Source organism: Tachysurus vachellii, chromosome 7 (assembly GCF_030014155.1).
Source record: "Tachysurus vachellii isolate PV-2020 chromosome 7, HZAU_Pvac_v1, whole genome shotgun sequence".
Lineage (NCBI taxonomy): Eukaryota > Metazoa > Chordata > Actinopteri > Siluriformes > Bagridae > Tachysurus > Tachysurus vachellii.
This window is the reverse complement of record NC_083466.1, coordinates 24628093-24649828: the sequence shown is the minus strand read 5'-3', so window position 1 is coordinate 24649828 and position 21736 is coordinate 24628093. Positions and strand designations below refer to the sequence as shown.

General features: G+C 37.0%; 1 protein-coding gene across 1 annotated transcript in view; it reads right to left on the bottom strand.

The window, feature by feature from the left end:
• Positions 1-21736, bottom strand: part of cacna1eb (calcium channel, voltage-dependent, R type, alpha 1E subunit b) — a 72965-nt gene that overhangs the window by 10724 nt on the left and 40505 nt on the right. Inside the window, exons 18-36 of the mRNA XM_060875088.1 lie at positions 19779-20495; positions 18660-18931; positions 18256-18439; positions 18040-18169; positions 17350-17409; positions 17140-17246; positions 15296-15307; positions 13527-13623; positions 12873-13033; positions 10124-10261; positions 8090-8291; positions 7682-7846; positions 6650-6760; positions 6292-6372; positions 6076-6195; positions 5799-5864; positions 3636-3727; positions 2718-2892; positions 110-237 (exon numbers count right to left, since the gene is read on the bottom strand). Of these exons, the coding sequence (XP_060731071.1) occupies positions 110-237; positions 2718-2892; positions 3636-3727; positions 5799-5864; positions 6076-6195; positions 6292-6372; positions 6650-6760; positions 7682-7846; positions 8090-8291; positions 10124-10261; positions 12873-13033; positions 13527-13623; positions 15296-15307; positions 17140-17246; positions 17350-17409; positions 18040-18169; positions 18256-18439; positions 18660-18931; positions 19779-20495 (3018 nt within the window). The remainder of the gene's footprint in view (positions 1-109; positions 238-2717; positions 2893-3635; positions 3728-5798; positions 5865-6075; positions 6196-6291; positions 6373-6649; positions 6761-7681; positions 7847-8089; positions 8292-10123; positions 10262-12872; positions 13034-13526; positions 13624-15295; positions 15308-17139; positions 17247-17349; positions 17410-18039; positions 18170-18255; positions 18440-18659; positions 18932-19778; positions 20496-21736) is intronic.

The window sequence follows — 21736 nt, the reverse complement described above, 5'->3', positions numbered from 1 at the left end:
CTTAGCAGTGGGAGATATGATAGTTTTATGAACCCCCCACCACCCCCCCACCACCCCCCAGGGTCTAGATGACTATGAATCTAATCTTTATTCACTTCTTATGACTCACCATGCTGCTCGATCAAACTCCCCCCAGATCCGAACAAACTCGTCCAGATGGTGCGGCCCCAAAATGGAGGAATCCCGTGTCAGATACTCAAAATTATCCATGATCACAGCCACAAACAGATTTAGCATCTGAGGAGAGGAAAAGGATTTGCTCATATTAATTGTGATTGGAAAATCAAATCAAACGCAAATCAAATCAAAACTATATTTAATGCCCTGTATAATCTTTTTGATATATATATGTGTATATATATATATATATATGTATATATATATACATATATATACATATATGTATATATATATATATATATATAATAAATTATTTAAAAATTATATATTATTTTTTTTAATTATTATATATTATTATATAAAAATATTTCTTTGTTTATAATATTTTTTTTATTCTTTATTTAAAATATTTCCCAAAAATTTCTTTGAAATTGACAAATGCCAGAAAAATAGCTTGTGCCCCAAGCTAGGTGTGTGGCTTTATAGACTTTTGCAGATATTTAAAAAATATATTTCTTATTTATTTTAAAGTCACAGGCTGAACCCAAGTCTGAGGACATGTCAAATATGTAAATAAGCAGAATAAAATAAGTTAATAATATAAATCATTATAAACAAACATTTGTTGTGCATTTCATCGTCGTTGTTGATTATTCTCCTTAGAAAGAGAAATGACAGAGAAATTCCTACACATTAAAGGTGGGGTCTTTGTTGTTTGAAAGCCAATGTTGACATTTGAAATCACCAAAACAAACACGCCCCTAACCCAAATGGGTCCCACCCCTGTTTTGATAGCTTATCGTAAGCCTTTCTTCGCTTTCTTTCTTTGTTTTTATCCTCCATGTCAATGTTAAAATCGCTTTCTGCTAATGTCACACATGCGCACTGAACACTCTCTCCACCCATATTGACAAGACACGCCCCTTTCTGCTCATTGGCTACACGTTTGTTTTGATTTTTGTTTTGTTTGTCGTCCCGACTCAGTTATCTGAAGCATTTCTCAAACAACGGAGACCCTACCTTTAATTTTATCAAGAAAATTCTGTGTTTTCCGCACGTTCGAAGGACGTCGTTTTTTGTTACAAGCCCCACCCCCTTTTCTCATGGTAACACAGTGTTGCATTGCCATTATTTGCATACTGGAACCTGATTGGCTGTGATATATTTTTGAATCGGTAAAGCGTGCCAGTTTCATATTCAAACCACTGCAAGAACAATTTTTACATGTCGATCAGTCTGAGCTATCAAATAATTAAAAAAGTTAAAAATTCAAAAAGTCAAAAATTTAATAAAGCAGAAGTTGCTATTAATATAGAATACATTTGAGTGTCTAGAGCAATTTTATGAAAGACTTCTTTTTTTAAAAACATGATCATGATTGTAATGACAAGAGCTGAACGTTCTGTGTTGATGATTGATGCACACCAGGTTCTTTAACATGAGTCTATTTATCCTGAGTCATGAGTTCTGACTCTTACACAATGAAGAAATAAAGCAGCAAGACAAAACTATATTGCCAAAGGTTCTGGGACGTCAGCCTTTATATGCACATGAACTTTAATGACATCCCATTCTTAATCCGTAGGGTTTAATATGGAGTTTGTCCACCATTTGCAGCTATAACAGCTTTAACTCTTCTCTGAAGGTTTTCCACAAGGTTTAGGAGTGTATTTATGGGACTTTTTGATCATTTCTGTAGAAGAGCATTTGTGAGGTCAGGCACTGATGTTAAATGAGAAAGCCTGATTCGCAGTTTCTGCTCTAATTCATCCCAAAGGTGTTCAGTTGGGTTGAGGTCAGGACTCTGTGCAGGCCAGTCAAGTTCCTCCACACCAAAGTCACTCATCCATGTCTTTATAGACCTTGATTTGTTCACTGGTGCACGGTCGTGTCTGAACAGAAAACCTGGAGCATGAAATTGTCCAACATGTCTTGGTACGCAGAAGCATTAATTAAGCCAAGCCAAACTCCTGTAAAACAACCCCACACTGTAATAATCCCCTCCACCAAACTTTACACTTGGCACAATGCAGTCAGACAAGTACCGTTCTCACGGAAACCACCAAACCAAGACTCATCCATCAGATTACCAGACAGAGGAGCGTGATTCGTCACTCCAGAGAACACGTCTTCACTGCTCTAGAGTCCAGTGGCAGCGTGCTTTACACCACTGCATCTGCTGATATAAGGCTTGGATGCAGCTGCTTGGCCATTGAAACCCATCCATGAAGCTCTCTATACTGTTCTTGAGCTAATCTGAAGGCCACATGAAGTTTGGAGGTCTGTAGCTATTGACTCTGCAGAAAGTTGGTGACTTCTGTGCACGTTGTGCCTCAGCATGTGCTGACGACACTCTGTTATTTTACATGGACTATTACACTTTGTTATAACACCACTAACAGTTGACAAAGGAAATTTCACTAATGGACGTATTTCACCTATCATGGTACCGTGCCTGAATTCACTGAGCTCCTGAGAGCGACCCAAATCTTTACTGTAGATCTGAGCTTTTCAGCTTTGTTATCAATCAACATGAAAACTAATTCTGAAACAATATTCCACAAATAATATATAATGTAGAAATATCCCAGTCTTACCAGGAAGGAACTGAAGAAGATGAAGGACACGAAGTAGAAGTAGGCGAAGTCGGTGCCACAGCCGCCCTCGTGATCTGGAGAGATGAAAGGTGGAGCGATGGAGGGATCGGGCTCACACTCCTGACCAGCCAAACACGACAGCATGATCTCCTGCCACGACTCTCCTGTTGCACTCCTGCAAACAAAACACACGAGGAGATGAAGATCCATGACCATGAGCATTCAATTACACACTAGCTGAGAATATGAATAGATTTAAAAAGAAATCTCACTCAATAAGAGCCAGATTGAAAAATTATATACATTTGTTTTCTATTTATACAATATAAAATGTAAATAATTATATACAACAATTGTATTTAAAATATTAGATTTCAGTAATGACGTAGGAAACATCTTGTTGCTCTTGTATTGCCAAATTAATAAAGTAGTATTCTTTCTCTATTTAATCGTTTGTAAAAGGAAAAAAAAAATAAATAAATTAAATAAATAAATAAACGAATAAAAACAAATAATTAAATAAATAATAATATTAAAAATACAACAAATAAATAAAAAAGATACAATAAATAAATAAATAAATAAATAAATAAATAAAAACAACTGTATAGAAATTAAATTAAATTTATAGTGCTTGAAATTCCTTTGGTGTCCTTTTGCTTTATTTTTCTTTTTTTATTCATTAATTATCTGTACAGGATTACATTCATCACAATAATATAAAATAACAGCATTCATAAATGATTTAATCTCCTTCCATACACATATGGCTATTTAATCTTACTTGACAAAAATAAAAAAGCAAATTAAATTTATGGTTAAAAAACAAAAACAAACACTTCTTCTATCTATATAAAACAAATTCATTAAAAAAAGCTATATTCATAATAAAATGTAAAGTTTTGCTCATTAACTCACCTGAACAGCAGCATTAAAGCACCGAAAAACGTCTTGAAGTTGTTGTGCTGGTTTATATGGCTCTCGTCATTCAGCTTAATATTTCCGAACACCTACACACACACACACACACACACACACACACAGGACGAGGTGCTCGTATATACACACCGCTCATATGCACTGAATCCAAAGCTAGAAAGATTTTAGTAACACTTTATTTGAAGGATACCTGCATCAGGGCCTCCATGAATCATTCATTGACATTAGAGTGAATCTTTAATAAAGTAATGATCGAGTATTCGTGTAAGGCTTATGTCAGAACTTGTGAGGTGACATTTTATTTAATGAAAGGTTAAAAGAGTGAGGAGAGAGGAACTCTCAATTTTTAATTAGTTTCAGACGGTTCTAGCTATAATTATTCATCCGTAACTTATTATTTTTGTCCTCACCAACAGCACATTCGTGTTTTGAGAGATCTTCTGTCCAGATGGAAAACTTAGCTTAAAGTTGTTTTTTTTGAATGTGTGTTTACTATATCTGCTTTATACAGAAGCATGAACACACACACACACACACACACACACACACACACCTACACAAACACCCACAAATCAAATCAGTCAACTCAACTGTACACCACATTTCAATACTCATCTTACTTTAGTGTTAATATGTTTACTAAAACACACTTTGTTAAAAATCCTCTATTTTTGCACTTTGTACTGTATAATATCGCACCTCAGATATAGTGCTCTCTCTAATATATGACCTCGTCATCTACCAGCATTGCAACAAGCACTGTTGTACGTCGCTCTGTACTGTATAAGGGCATGTTTGCACAGTATGCGCACTGGTCTGTGCTATGTTGTGTATTTGTCCTTTAGTTTTGCACTCGGTTGCAACGTGATGCACTTTATTTCTCTAGGACAACTTTCTCTTACTAAGTCCTTAGCTCTGTGTTGTTTTATGTGGCATCAGGGACCCGGAGAAACGTTTTATGTCCTGCTAGTTATGCTTGAAATGACAATAAAAGCTTCTTGACTCGACTTGAAATTAGATTTTAGTGCAAATTTCATGTTTCTGCGGCACCATTTCAATATAGCTTTATTTCTTAAAAAAACAACAACACCAAAAAAAACAAAACAAAAAAACAACAACTGGGTGATTGTATGAACCGGGTGAGAGTAAACCGGATCCTGGGTTATTTTGTGTGACATTAAAAATGAATCATGTGCCGTCATAATCTGAAGTTTATCACAGTACATTTCTCTCTGTCACCCTCACTAATTTTCTACCGCTTATCCGAACTACCTCGGGTCACGGGGAGCCTGTGCCTATCTCAGGCGTCATCGGGCATCAAGGCAGGATACACCCTGGACGGAGTACAGTACATTTCTTTTGTACACAAAAGAAAAGGTCATATACGCGGATGGGAGAAGACAAGAAACAACCGAACGGCTTAATATGTCGATAAACTAACAATGCTTCACGCTAGCTATAAGCTTGAGCATGGTCTAATATAAATAACCCAATACCCAGAAGTGATCTGAGACCCGAATGTGGTTGGAATGGTACATGTTGACCAGGCGTGCATTGATATCCAGCTTTTGATAATTTTTTAGTCATTTCCTTAAATACTGGGTTATTTCTAACTGCCATACAATTTGTCCTGAATACAGTTTTCTAAAAAAAAAGAATACATTTTTTTTATTCTAATTCATTCAAATGCAGAATTTACAGTTTACACTGACAACATTTAGCCTGAGCAGTGAATGGTTAAGGGCTTCGCTCAAATGCCCATCAGTGTAACTACTGTTTTCACAAACACGCAAGGTTAAACACTGCAGAAGTGCTGATCCTGATTCAGAGCAGAGCTTCGTAACCTCAGGTAAAAAGCTGTGCTTCATAACATAAGCTTCTAAATTACATGTGTGAATTGTTCCTCTAGCAGGGGTTAAAAGCAGGGTTTATAACGACGGTAGCCCGGGGTTAAGCTCAGTATGAAAAGCACTTTGTCGAACCAGCTTTAATAGTGGAAGATGTTGGTGCAGAACGTTTGATACATTGTGATGTAACGTGCTTTATCCTGTCAGATGTGATTATATGCTTCTTTTTAATCCTTTTTTAATCTGACTCTGGATCTGTTATTGTATAATGCACGGTGTACGGTGTACGGCTTACCTGCATGCCTATGATGGCGTAGATGAAGAAGAGCATAGCAATGAGCAGACATACGTACGGCAGCGCCTGAAATCAGAAATGTTCACATTGACCTCAGACTTTTTTTTTATTTCCCTTAATCCTTACCCATGCATATCTACACCCTATTAATTAAGTAGAGTTATTAATATCCAGAAAACAAACAGCACAATGTAGGATTGTGTCAGGCTTTTGATGTTAAATGGATCTGCCATTAAGGATGTTAACGTTAAGGATCTTAGCAGGATGCGGTTCTTACCTTAAAGGACTGGACGAAAGTCCAGAGGAGGATTCGGATGGTGTATCCCTGCCTCAGGAGCTTAATGAGCCTGGCTGCACGAAACAGCTTCAGAAAACTCATATTAAAAGTGTTGACAGACTACAGAGAAAGAAGAAGGAATTATTTTATTTGATAGAGCTGCTTTAATGAGGTCAAAGATAAGTGAATAGAAATAAATAGAATATTCTGTTTTACCTGCAAGTCTACAACAATCTCGGTGATGCTGCCGAGGACAGTGATGAAGTCAAAGATGTTCCAAGTGTCTCGGAAATAATTCTGTGATAAAAGATACTCCATGCAGTAAACATGATCTATGACTTTGCATATACATTATAATACACAGACTTTCTGGCAATTAAATTAGGGAATAGATTAAATAAATGCCTCAACAAACTCAATAGACATGCACTAGGAAAGAGGACTGTTTTGGAGAATAAAAGTGCTGCTTATAATTAATAATAGTGTCATTGGTTTATTCCACGAAGCAAACGTTTGGTAATAAAATCTGTGTTTACACTTTCATTGATTCTCTGGTAATCTCTGATTAACTCACCATGAAGCCAAAGGCCATGATTTTGAGGATGCACTCCATGGAGAAGAGCACAGTGAAGGCCGTGTTCAGGTGCTTCAGTACCATGTCATAAGCAGCCGGAGCCGAGTGATACTGCAGCGACACACACGTCAAACACGGTTACAGAGTCGCGAGCGTGTATTTACTACTATTACTGTCTAACACCTGAGTTACTTTAAGTGATATAAAGCCGTATTCTCTAAACCAAACACCCCACTGTCACGATTTCCTAAAACAGCCACATGTCCAAATAACACCAGAGGGGTAATAACTGTTGTTCTGCTCTGTTGCCTCATCGAATATAGGGTGAGGGGTTGATATCAAATATGTGCACAATGTATAAGGATACTGTAGATGTCCTCATTGGTACATATAGACAAACAGTAAACAACAACAACAACAATAATAATAATAATAATTTTGTTATCTTTTTTGATGTAATAATAACACCACTACTACCAATAATTTACTGAATGTTTTTAACATCAACAATCTTCTTCTTTATAATAATAATAATAATAATAATAATAATAATAATAATAATAATAATAATAATAATAATAATAATAATAATAATAATAATAATAACAACAATAATAATAATAACAACAATAATAATAATGATATTTATATATAAAAACTGTTAGTATTTTATTTTAATGTAAACTATTAATTTATTATTATAATTATTTTAAATTTATAATAATTTATATATTTATTTTTAATAAATTGTTTTCTGCCTTGCTGTTGCCTGGTAAAAGTTAATTCATTTGTATGCTTGTTTTTTTTCTTTTCTTGAAAAATTCCTAAAAATAATTCCTAAATATTTGTTTTGAAAATTTCTATTGACCTGAACAACATGAGTCTGAATACACAAAACTATGTAAAAGTAAAATATTGATGGCTAAAGAAAGCTTATGTTAAAAAAAAAAAAAAGAGAGTGCTTGGACACAGTATGAATGTATGATGCCGTGGCTTTTACAGGACGATGTTGAAGAATAGCAGTGCAGTTACCTTCATCATGAGGACCACTGTGTTGAGCGCAATCATGACCAGGACTGTGTACTCAAACGAAGGAGAGACGACAAAGTGCCACAGTCGGTACTGGAGCGTCTGTCGGTTCTGAGGCATGTAACGCGTGAAAGGCTTTGCACTGATAGCGAAGTCGATGCAGGCTCTCTGAAACATTCAGGGAGAAAAAACACAAACAAAGGTTTTAAGTGTGTATCAGAAACTGCTTTGATTCAAAGTGATTTCAATTACATTTAAATATAGTGGTGGAGAGTGAAGATTCTTACTTTTTGTGCTTGGGTCTGATTGCTACCGAAACTTTTAAGCAACTCTGACTAGACTTTAAGCTCCGCCTCCGGTCTGATCTAACCCCATGTCTCTTTAGCGTTGTGGTTTGACGTGAAAACTCACCTCATTTTTCTCCAGGTTGCACTCCTCCATCATTTTGTCCCCTTGCTCCTGGAATGTGATGATAATGAGAGCGACAAAGATGTTGACAAAGAAGAAGGGGAAGACTACAAAGTACACCACGTAGAAGATGGACATCTCCATGCGGTTGCCCCGGCTCGGGCCGTGATCTTCCTCGGTCACGTCTACCGAGTGCTGGAGAACCCTGAAGCAGTAAACAAACATCTTGGTAAACAGTTTACACAATAATGTAAGAGAATTAAATAATTACATTTACAGAGCATACTCAGTAACACGTACATATAGAATTACTGCAGTTTGATAAAGCTACTGAAAGCTACTGAAGTGGGACAATCTGAGTGAGACAAAAAGTGATGGCTAGTCGTCCGAGGAGGTGTTTCCATGACCGGTTTTACATTCAGGTCTGTGTGAAATCATATTTTTTATTTCCAGTAAGAAGGTCAGCTATTGTTCCTTCAGAATGCACTATTTATAGGTTTGAGGCCATTTTATCCTCCAGACTGGTCATTTGCAGCTGGACAGTTAATCCTTTCTTCAGTGTTAAGGGTCCATTGACATGGTCATAGATGCCCAAGGCTCACTGATACAGTATGTTGCATCGTATGCCAACGGTTTAATGGTTTTGCTGATTGGTTTATATTCAGGTATCTATTCAAATCTTTTGTAAGTATAAGAGATACTGATGGAAACAGAGCCCCAATACCTGAATGTGTGAGTGTGTGTGTGTGTTTGTGTGTGTATGTGTGTGTGTGTGTTTGTGTGTAATCCCCCACTACCAAGATGCTACCCCTGGGCCCCTGAGCAAGGCCCTTAACCCTCAACTGTTTAGTTGTTAAAAATTAAGATGTAAATGATTCTAGATAAGAGTGTCTGGCAAATGCTGTAAATGTGTGTGTGTGTGTCTGTGTGTGTAGATTATAAAAACATTTTAATGCTTTAGAAACACCACTCAAGCCTTCCGATAATAATTGCAGAATGACAATAAAAATAAAAATAGCCTTTGTAATAAAAATAGCCTTCAAAAAAAAAAATAATAATAATTTTGGAAAAAAACAACGTTTAATTGCCCTGAGCAGAACACACAGTGTTAATTAGTAAAAAAATAAAAGCAAATTTGCATCAAATTTTATGGCAAAAATCATGCCCGAGACATACAGTAACTGTGGAGTTCAGTGATAAGCCGTGTGAGAATCACGTAAGTCAGTTAAACATCATAATAGATCATGTAGAAATCGAAATCTTAGACTGTAAATACACTCAAAAACATTACTACTTGTGAAACTATGCTCACACATGCAGCACATTTTATATGAAGTCGCCAGGAGGCGTTCCTACTTCTGGTTGCCACGGTAATAATATTTATCAGTAGGTGGAGCAAATGACTGGTTGTGATGTTGTATATAATACAGTTCAACTGTGTTTCTCTGCATTGTAGATGAGTTAGAAACAGCCTTTATTAGCCTTCCTTCACATATCCCAACTTTTGATTTTGGGGTCGGCTATGACACAGCAAACCTGGAGCAGACAGGGTTAAGGGCCATGCTCAAGGGCCCAACAGTGGTAGCTTGGCAGTGCTGGGGCTTGAACCCTGATCCTCTGATCTACAATCCAGAACCTTAACCTGCCACTTGAGGCATATATAAGCTGACATAAATCTACACAAACATTTAACAGATACCGATACTGACTAAACTGTTGTCAGGGTCTTGGATAAGTCCTGGAATAATTATCATCTAAATGCTTATGCATGTTTATGTCAGTTGTCATGAAGGCTTATGTAGGAGTTATGACTGCCTAATGAACTCTGAGTAAACTACAATATTTGACCATTTTTTGTAAATGAATTGTCAAAGCAGATTATTCATCTCATCTGTGAAAAGAAAAAACTCCAACCATCTTGAGAGTTCAGGATGATGAGACCATGATGGCAGAACGCCCAGAATGTTGCTTTCTTTTGCAGTAAGTAAAGCTGATTTTGTAAAGCTGTAGATGTGGGTGGAGTGAGTTAGCACGTACTGCGGCCAGCCTTCTCCGGTGGACACGGTGAAGAGCGTGAGCAGCGCCCACATCACATTATCATAGTGGAACTCGTGTCTCTTCCACTCACGCTTCTTCACCTCCTTCCTGTCCCTCCCATAATCGATGTAGTAGCCTCTGAACACACACAGGGCCATAACGGAGAAACAGTTACACTCCAGTTTATTAATGTATTACTGATATCTCTGTACGTATATATATATATATATATATATATATATATATATATATATATACACACACACACACAGATATGTACATATAGACTTATATACATATACATATATATATATATATTCTTCATTCTGATTGGTCAGGTGTTTTTTTTTTGTAACAGCAGTTTAACAGTAGCCATCGTTTCTATGTTAACCACTTAAAAGGCTGATGCTCGTTGATTTTTGGAAGGAGTATCCGGTTGTTGTATGTTGTATGTAAGTATGTTGTAACAGACTAACTCTTTGTGAGAAAGAAGTTTTTGATTGATTTTTATTTTGATTGGTTTCTCTGTAGCGCTGTCTTTCGTTTTGTTTTTTGTTTGTACACTTGAAGAGAGAGATAAAAAGTTTTGGTTTGTGAGGGAACTACTGTTTACAGCTGCTGTAAAGTAAGGGATAACAATAACAAACTTATTTCGGAGATGCTCTGCTACAATACTATACATACACTCACCGTCCACTTTATTAGGTACACCTGTCCAACTGCTCGTTAACGCAAATTTCTAATCAGCCAATCACATGGCAGCAACTCAATGCATTTAGGCATGTAGACATGGCCAAGACGATCTGCTGCAGTTCAAACCGAGTGTCAGAATGGGGAAGAAAGGTGATTTAACTGACTTTGAACGTGGCATGGTTGTTGGTTCCAGACGGGCTGGTCTGAGTATTTCAGAAACTGCTGATCTACTGGGATTTTCATGCACAACCATCTCTAGGGTTTACAGAGAATGGTCCGAAAAAGAGAAAATATCCAGTGAGGGCAGTTCTGTGGGCACAAATGCCTTGTTGATGCCAGAGGTCAGAGGAGAATGGCCAGACTGGTTCAAGCTGATAGAAAGGCAACAGTAACTCAAATAACCACTCGTTACAACCGAGGTATGCAGAAGAGCATCTCTGAACACACAACACATCGAACCTTGAGGCAGATGGGCTACAGCAGCAGAAGACCTAGTAAGTACTAGTAAGGTGTACCTAATAAAGTGATGTAAGGTATATATATATATATATATATATATATATATATATATATATATATATATATATATATATATATATATATATAAAACAACAGACAGTAGACTATACTCTAGAACAGGGATCGGCAACCTTAAACACACAAAGAGCCATTAGGACCAGTTTCCCACAGAAAAAAACACAGGGAGCCACAAAACCCTTTTGACATCTAAAATGAAGATAACACTGCATATATCGTTTTTTTTACCTTTATGGAAAGTAGAAAAAACTGTAGTGTGTTGCATTTATGAAAGCAATGAACTGCTACAGAGTAAACGAAATTTTATTTCTGCAAGCAAACAAAAATATTTTGAATAGTTTGAACTAACCTTAACAAAAAAGACGCTGGGTCGAAGGTTACTTTCACATAAAATGTTCAATGTCTAACTGAGTCGGATTTCGCAAGTCGGCAGTTATGACGCATATTTTGAGAGACAAATTAAACACGGTTTATTTTAATGTTACAAGAGCGTCATAGTCTTAGAATTTAGAATTACATTTTTTTTAAAAACTAACTAACTAAAATCAAATAAATTAAATATTTATTTTCCAAATCTACAGGGAGCCGCAGTAGAGGGATGAAAGAGCCACTTGCGGCTCCGGAGCCGCGGGTTGCCGACCCTTGGTCTAGAAACATAACTATAAATTTCTATAATATAAAATGAAAAAAAAAAACATTTCAGGATGCGATGTTATCAGGAAAACAACATACAGAGCACATAGATGAAAACAGTATCAGTATCTTCGGCTGCGTTCACGACCCCGATTTTTTATTTTATCCCTTACATAACATTTTCCTTACTATATAAACTCAATCTTCAGAAGCTAGATGAAGTTTTATGCAAATGAAAAGCTTAATTATATCTCATACAGATGGTAGCAGGCAAAATGTCTATTATACATTATAGTAATAGGATAGGGAGAGAGAGAGAGAGAGAGAGAGAGAGAAAGAGAGAGAGAGAGAAGTGTGGAGGATGAGCGCGTCTGTCACGCAGAGGTCTCTCTTACTTTTTGAGCAGATGGAGCAAAAAGCAGTAGCTTCAGGCCAAGAATCTTTTGACCGCCAGACCAGTTGCTTCTGAATTTAAATACTGTTTGAAAATGCTCTTCGTTATGATTGTCACAATATACAGTAGGTTTAATGATAAAGGCATTTTGGAAGATTTCTTATGATGTGTATATGTTAAGCTATGATACTGCTAGCTTCACCTGGACGTGTATATTTACATATTTGTGTGTGTGTGCGTGTGTGTGTTTGTAGTGTGTTTTTATATAAAAATATCTGACAGTTTTGTTCTTCTGGGGACATTTATTTAGTGGCCATGAGCAAAATCTGCAGCTTTTATTTAAAGAAACTGAAAGTATCAACAGTTACTATTTGGATACTGAGGTTAATGTTAGGACTAGATTTACATTCATTGATATTTATGCCAGTGGAATGTCCACAATTGTGTGTGTGTGTGTGTGTGTGTGTGTGTGTGTGTGTGTACGGTACTCACTGGCATTCTCTTTGTGTGCCCATGGAGCCGTCTGTACAATAGAAGAACTTTCCTTTAAACAACTGAACTGCGATGACGGCAAAGATGAACATGAAGAGCTTGTAGACGATGAGGATGTTGAAGACGTTCTTCAGGGACGTCACCACGCAATCGAACACGGCCTGCGCGTGCACACAAAAAAAAAGAAAAAAAGAAAAAAAAAAGGTCAAAATTCAGTGAAGTAAACAATTCACATATAAATGACTCTGACAATTTAATCATCTCTACTGTGTAATGGCTTGGAACTGGTGGAAGCCCTTTTAAGTTCCTGTACCAAGAGGAACCGTCGGTACTCGAGGGAGGGTCGGGATTAGTGGAGGTATTAATTATTACTATATAATCACACTAGGTGGAACATTATACAGGACCAAACTCAATAGGGTCTGTTTTATTTCCTGAAATCACACTTTTTCTGAAATAAAAAACATCGTTTCTAAAAAAAAAAAGATGATAATATACACATTTAAATTGTATATTTGAGATACTTGAGTCCAGCCTCTTATTCAGATTTAATAATACAGACACTGGGAGCTGGAATGACGACGCAGAAGCTTTTTGTTCTTGTCCTTGTGGCTGTCTTTAAAGTTTTTAAATGAGGCTGAGCGAATCTGGTACCTTCAGCTTCGGGAGCCTTTTGATGGTCTTGAGAGGCCTGAGAACTCTCAGCACCCGCAGGGACTTAATAGTCTTGATGTCTCTGCCTTTGTTGTTCCTGTGATTGAAAAAGCTTGCGTTAGTCCCACATAAAACCGACTGAAACGTGAAACTCAGTAACTCACAGATATAATACTCTCACGGTTCGTAGCGAAAGAAGACGAAAGAAGAAGATATTAAGAGATTAAATATCATCCACAGGTATGCGTATTAATTAAATATTTAATATACATATAGCAGACGTAAATATATATATATAAGTTGTTTTATAAGTTGCCTAGAAAACAAATCCATAGTTAAAGTGGATGTTATATCTTATCATCCGAAACTGATAGCTCACCTGCTCCAGAATATCTAGAGAACGTTCCTTTAACAACCTCTAAATAACATATACGTATATAAAGCATCCTACATACTTTTCATCATACTGCGTATGTTAGTTCGTATACGCTTTATCTTGCTTTTGATTCGCTCTCTGTCGCATCGCTGGTTAAATCCTGTGTCCTTGATTTGTTTCTCTGTTTATTTTCTGTCGCGTCGTGTCTTGTCTTGTCGTGTGTCCTTGAAAAGTCTTACGTTCAACTCAGTTGCATTGTGCCTTAATTCCAGTTCCATGCTTCTGTGTTTATTTCGGGTTTTATTTACTAAGCACATTATACTGTACAGTATGTGTTATACATTATATTTCTAATATTTATAGCATCTATAATCAGTCGTTTAGGGCATTAAGGTGTTGGTCTACTAATCAAAAGGTTGTGAGTTCGATCTCAGGTCCACCAAAACGCCACTGTTGGGCCCCTGAGCAAGGCCCTTAACCCTCAATTGTTCAGCTGTATAAAAGTGAGATAACGTAAGTCGCTCTGGCTAAGTGTGTCTGCCAAATGCTGTAAATGTCTCCTTTACCAGCCTCTCTTGAGATACTGATCAATTAGAAACACACTAATCAATCTGTCCAAGACATTGCCATGTAAAAATCCAGCATGGTGAACACTGTCCTCAAGTGTGTGCACTGTTCCGTCTTAACCCCTTGATTCGTTTGCTGATTAATTTCCTGTTGTGTCTCTGTATCCTTGTACAGTCTTACCAATTGCACCATGCAGTTCTGAGACGTATTTTCCGTTCTATATTTATTTTAGTTTTTCTGACTCATGCCTCAATTATTAGTATTCATTTTGGTTTATCCGCCTTTAATGCCGCTCGTCTGTCCTGCGGATCGACCCGTCGTGCGGTACTGGATTGGATTCTTTGATTTGCCCAAACAAAGCTGAGTATTTTACACACTTTATAGTATTATAAGACATAGTATGCTATAAATGATCATTGGCATACAACATTGCCGTTCAAATTCACTTGTGGACGCAGTTACCTTGGGCTTACATCAGACTGCTAGACTATTACTCATTAAAATGGATATTTACACAGTAATAAATTCAGACATGGTGTTCTTCACCACTGTGTTGTATTCTTCACTATTGTCTGGCGCTTTCTGGAACAATCCATCCAGAGCAGTACAACGTATCAGTATCTTGTGCACTACGATCACCTCACAAATGTAATTTTTAACAGAACACGATGTAAACGAGTCGAATATAATGTGTTCTTTACGACTTTGTGAAACATCCGACCCTAGAAAAAAGGATTTTACTGACAAAACACTGCACAGATGACACGCTACTGACATGAATAATATATCTGTTTCAACAATATGAATGAGAAGTGTGTGGCTTTACCCCATGACATTCCTGGCAGCCACAATGACACAGTCCACAGAGAAAACAGAGAGAAAGAGGGACGACAGAGAAAAAAATAACATTTACAGCAAGAACGAGATTAAAAACATAGAAACTCTGCAATGCCACATAAAAAAAAATTTGTCATCCTAAAACCGATTTATTCTAGATTATCTATCTATCTATCTATCTATCTATCTATCTATCTATCTATCTATCTATCTATCTATCTATCTATCTATCTACAGTATCTATCTATCTATCTATCTATCTATCTATCTATCTATCTATCTATCTATCTATCTATCTATCTATCTATCTACAGTATCTATCTATCTATCTATCTATCTATCTATCTATCTATCTATCTATCTATCTACAGTATCTACAGTATCTATCTATCTATCTATCTATCTATCTATCTATCTATCTATCTATCTATCTATCTATCTATCTATCTATCTATCTACAGTATCTATCTATCTATCTATCTATCTATCTATCTATCTATCTATCTATCTATCTATCTACAGTATCTATCTATCTATCTATCTATCTATCTATCTATCTATCTATCTATCTATCTATCTACAGTATCTATCTATCTATCTATCTATCTATCTATCTATCTATCTATCTATCTATCTATCTACAGTATCTATCTATCTATCTATCTATCTATCTATCTATCTATCTATCTATCTATCTATCTATCTATCTATCTATCTATCTATCTATCTATCTATCTATCTATCTATCTATCTATCTATCTATCTATCTATCTATCTATCTACAGTATCTATCTATCTATCTATCTATCTATCTATCTATCTATCTATCTATCTATCTATCTATCTATCTATCTACAGTATCTATCTATCTATCTATCTATCTATCTATCTATCTATCTATCTATCTATCTATCTATCTATCTATCTACAGTATCTATCTATCTATCTATCTATCTATCTATCTATCTATCTATCTATCTATCTATCTATCTACAGTATCTATCTATCTATCTATCTATCTATCTATCTATCTATCTATCTATCTATCTACAGTATCTATCTATCTATCTATCTATCTATCTATCTATCTATCTATCTATCTATCTATCTATCTATCTATCTACAGTATCTATCTATCTACAGTATCTATCTATCTATCTATCTATCTATCTATCTATCTATCTATCTATCTATCTATCTATCTATCTATCTATCTATCTATCTACAGTATCTATCTATCTACAGTATCTATCTATCTATCTATCTATCTATCTATCTATCTATCTATCTATCTATCTATCTATCTATCTATCTACAGTATCTATCTATCTATCTATCTATCTATCTATCTATCTATCTATCTATCTATCTATCTATCTATCTACAGTATCTATCTATCTACAGTAGCTATCTATCTATCTATCTATCTATCTATCTATCTATCTATCTACAGTATCTATCTATCTATCTATCTATCTATCTATCTATCTATCTATCTATCTATCTATCTATCTATCTATCTATCTATCTATCTATCTACAGTATCTATCTATCTACAGTAGCTATCTATCTATCTATCTATCTATCTATCTATCTATCTATCTATCTGTCTATCTATCTATCTATCTATCTATCTATCTATCTATCTATCTATCCATCTATAAATTATATTAGAAAACATTTGCACAAGTTTAGCTTTTGTTGATCTTACTGGCTAAAATTCCAACAGATTGTAATATCCAGAAATCTAGACACTAAAATATGGTTTGAATCGTTTTTCTTTATTAATTCTATAAACTAACCATACGAAAAAGCTACAAAGAAATCACTCACGTCAGAGCAAAGGCGATGAGAGCTCCAACCACCACTATGAAGTCCAGGATGTTCCACAAGTCTCGGAAATACGAGCCGTCGTGCAGAATGAGGCCCTGGTCGATCATCTAGCAAATACGACGGGCAAATAAATGAAGTATATTGAAGAGGATATCAGGAGATAACCAGCAAGGAGGAAGCGTGGTGAGATTTTTCAACCCGATTACGTACCTTTATGATCATTTCGAATGTAAACACGCCCGTGAAAACATAATCGAAGTAACGAAGAACCTGAAAGATAAGAAAATTCAACAGGGAAACCTGATGAATAACTAGGCAAATTAACCGTATAAAAATCATGAATTTTCATGTAGAATTAAGCTTTTTTTTAAAAAAAAAAAAAAATATGCGAAAATAAATAAATCATGTTAAAAAAAACATCTAAATTCTATAAAAAATTTGAAATTCTATCTCACATAAAAAAAGGAGTGAACTGCAAAAAAAATCTCAAGTGAAAGTAAATTAATTGTCAAAATAAAATGAATGAAACGAATACATTTATAAATGAATTAAAATTAAAATCATAAAAAAATAATATGATGTTAAAATGTAAAAACGAATTAGAAATCACGTGGAAAAAAAAACAATTATTAAAATAAATGATAAATTGGTAAAACTCAAATGTAAAAATAAAATAATAACAAATAACTGAATATTTAAAATTACAATTAAAATTACAAGTAAAAACACTTCCACGTTCTTAAGGATGAACGTCATACGGATTATGATTCTTCAAGGCCGTGTGACTCATTTGTTAGGGTGAGAGGAAAAGGATCTTTGTTGTTGATTCAGCTCAACAGTTCCTACAGGAACCTACCTGGTTCCTGAAGTGTAAAGTGGTAAAAAAGATAAATCTGTTACCCGATTGCGCTCGGAGTTGGTGCACACGGGGTCTTCTGCGGCCAGAGCGATGCTGCTAGCCACGATCACAAGAAGAATGGTCATCTCGAAGTAGCGTAGCGTCACTACATAGTGGCAAATTCTGCGGATCCTATAGATCGGATGAACAAGAGGCACTCAGTGTTGATTTTCTTAGTAACTTGGTTCCAAATTGACTTAACTTGTAATCGAACTTACGGGTTTTTGCTTTTGAAAATAAACATGCTGTCTGGTGCCTCAGGTTTGACCGCTTTAGTTGGGGCATCTTTATCCATGTCATCATCTTCATCATCGTCATCATCGTCATCGTCATCGTCGTCATCGTCATCGTCATCTCTACCGGCCTTTTCCGAGTGACACGCTTCCACGTCCTTAAAACTCACTACAAGAAAAACATAGTTCGGAGTCATAAGTCAGTAAGCTACTTCAAACTATGCTAGATTTAGCATTACGATATAGAATTGAATCAATATATCAATGGAATAAAATTTGTACTCGTTGAATTGTAGATCGGTGTCAAATTACTTGATAGTACTTGAATCCAGAAATACATTTATGTCAGCCTACTAAAGGAACCATGTAGTAAAGATGACGTAGTTTACCAGTCATCGGCGTTAACTCTAAAAGCGGCTGCGCAGACATCTCTCTCATAATGCTTGTTTCCATCATTGACTCCCCCAGGTTTAAATAGCAAGCATTGTTCTCGTTATCGATGGCTTCCCCTGAGAGGTAATTAGGCTCTGGAGTATTTTCTCCCCGGTGCTGCGGGCAGGACTCGGCCTCTCCGTCTTCACCCACAGCCGTGCAGGTACACTGAACCCCTGTCTCGACCTCAGGAAGCTCAGATCTTGCCGAAACCTCACACACGCTGTCCCTGAACAGAGCATCATGGGTGTGAAACGGACGTTGAAAGACAAACTAAAGCGTACATGAATTTTTGTTAAAGAGTCATATGATTTATATCGGCAAATATTATGATGTAATATACATGACTGTTTTTAAACAGGGTTTGATGTTCTTAAGCTCTACAGTAGTCCTGACTCCGTCTTAGGTTCTGATCCAGTCCTAGTCTTTATCTCAGACAGAGCTCCTATTTTATCCCTGTTCCTGTGAAACATACTGGATCTCTCTGGTCCTCATGTTCTAGACCAGGGGTCATCAACTGGTGAACCAAACCACATATTTTTTTTAAACACGGCCTTAGTCTTAGATTTCTAAACATGAACCAGCTCAGTTTCTGTATCAGATCCTTTTGTGCAGTTTGCTCAGTCCTTACCTTATCAGACCACAGACTAGCTACGGTATAAGGCTGGAGATACAGTGTTGCCTCAGAACGCTAAGGTTTTCACACTTATAGCTTTGTAATGGCTTTACCGAACTGATGATAGAAAATGTCTAAAGAAAAAAATAATTTATACAAACTTTAACTGTGGTATTTAAACCTTTCTATCCAAGGACCAGGCCAAAAAAAAGGAATTTTGTGTGGCTTAACAGTTCAGTATTGAATTTCTTTGACACGTCCCACTTGGGGCTTTAAGAACAACCATGGTCTCACATTCTCTAGTTTCGTCCTACATCACAAATTCTGTGCTAGTGGTGGATCCTCATCCAGGAGCCACCAAGTCCTTGACGATGATAACCTGGGATACTCTAGGCATTATTAGACTAGGATACTCTAGACATTATGCTCAACCAAGCTGATTAACTAGACAGCATTGTACCTGTGCCTTTCCTCGTCAGGTTGATCGGATATAATCGGCTCGCTCTCATCCATCAGCAAGCTCTGTTTGGACTGGGATGCCTCTCCGTCATCTGCTCCTTCCTGAAACTGTTCCTCAACTGTGTTTTTAATCTCCGTCCTGGACTCACGGTGCCTGTGTCTCCGGTGTCGGCCACCCTGCACGACGCCTGCCGCCGCAGCAGCCCGGAACTTTCTCGCCACCCGATGCCTCCTGTCCGTATTGGAGCGATGGACAGTGCCTGAGGGTCTCTCCTCCATCCCAGAGCCCACTAGAGACACTGGCTCAGATTCTGGCGGTTCAGGGAGCGGGATCGAGATAGACATGGGTGGTTCGGGTAAAGGAATGACTACTGACATTGGTGATTCAGGCAGGTGTGCCGGACTGGCTTCAGCAGAGGGGACCAGTGTGTGTGTCTGGTTGTGGCCACTCATCGGTGTGCCCGTAGGGTCCTCAGAGGGGCTGTCAAACAGAACTTCGCGACTCGCCATCTGACGGCGTCTGCGCAGCTGGTTGGCACGTTGCTCCCACACAGACATCTTGATCTTGTTGCGTCTGTCACGTCGGTTGGCAAAGGTATTCACAGGCTGCTCTTCACTGGCTTTCACCCCCGCCGTCTCATCCTCTGCCTCGGCTGGGTTCGGCCTGCCTCTATGAATGGCTCGTTTTCTGTAGAGATACGGCCTTCGCCTCCGTCTGCTTCCACAAAACAGAGACTTAGTCACAAAAATCATTATTTTTCCAGTGCAACAATCACAGTAGAATTCACGAGGAGAGTGTGTTTGATCGAATCTGAGAAATTAGAAGAAGTTGCAAAATAATGGTTATTGGTTCGGGTTGGAGAAATTCAGAGTTGCTGGAAAAAATAGCAAAAGAGGGGGAGGAAAAAAATGAAAGAGAGCAAGACCCTAGAAACAACTGTCTAGGAAATGAAAAGGAAAAGAAAAAAAAAAAAAAAAAACAGTTCAAAAAAGAAACAGTGTATTAAAGTCGCACATGTGTGTTGAATAATTGGAATAAATGCAGATGAAAAGATGAAGGTGGAGGATGGAGGCGAAACAGGTAAAAAGGGGTATAGAGAGACAGCGCTACTCACATTGATACGCATTCTTTTGTTGTCCATTTGATCAAATGAATGATTGGTTGGAAATAAGCCATTAGTGTATTTGTACAGCAGACAGACAAAACAATCAGAGTGACAAAGACCAAGTAAGGATGGCTGGATTGATTGGCTAAAATGTTTTATTTTTTTTTTATTTTTTTATTTTTTTACATACTATACTGTTATTCTTAAAGATGCTAACCAGATGCTCACTTCCTGTTAGCAAACCAGCCACGCACCATGCTATCAATGAGGTGTGTTGGTTAAACCGCCTCAGTACATGCTGTTAATTTTGGATGTCTGCACAATTTACAGCTGAATGCAAACATTTGTGAGATTTATCTATTTTTATCCCCCACAAGTTCTCCTATTGGATTTTGGCTTCTGGATGGACTCAGATCCTGAAAATACCCAATGATACAGCCAGACTGCACAACATAATCCAAGCCAGAAGCCAAAAATCCATTAGGATCCCTGTTGAAGCAACGGCGCCTAAATGTCACTGCACTTTCTCTCACACAGAGCTTCACTCCTCAACACTTTTGCCCTATATTTAAGCTTTTATTTTCCCCTTCCTTTTTACTGCTTTCCTATTAAAGCCCAAACTTCAGTGTCGTATTGTCAATGCCAGTAGTTTGTGTTTGCAGTTCTTACGAAACTTCACTTCTTGCGTGGATGAACCCTCGCAACACTTTCTGCCAAATGCCGTGGGTTGCGTAGATTGAGAAAACTCAAGACATAAAAATTGTATTTCCCCTGGAGAGAAGCTTTCATGAGTCGCTAAGGCGGTGGACACATGGCTGTCTAGTCAGGCTTCCAGCCATTTCTTATGCAATAA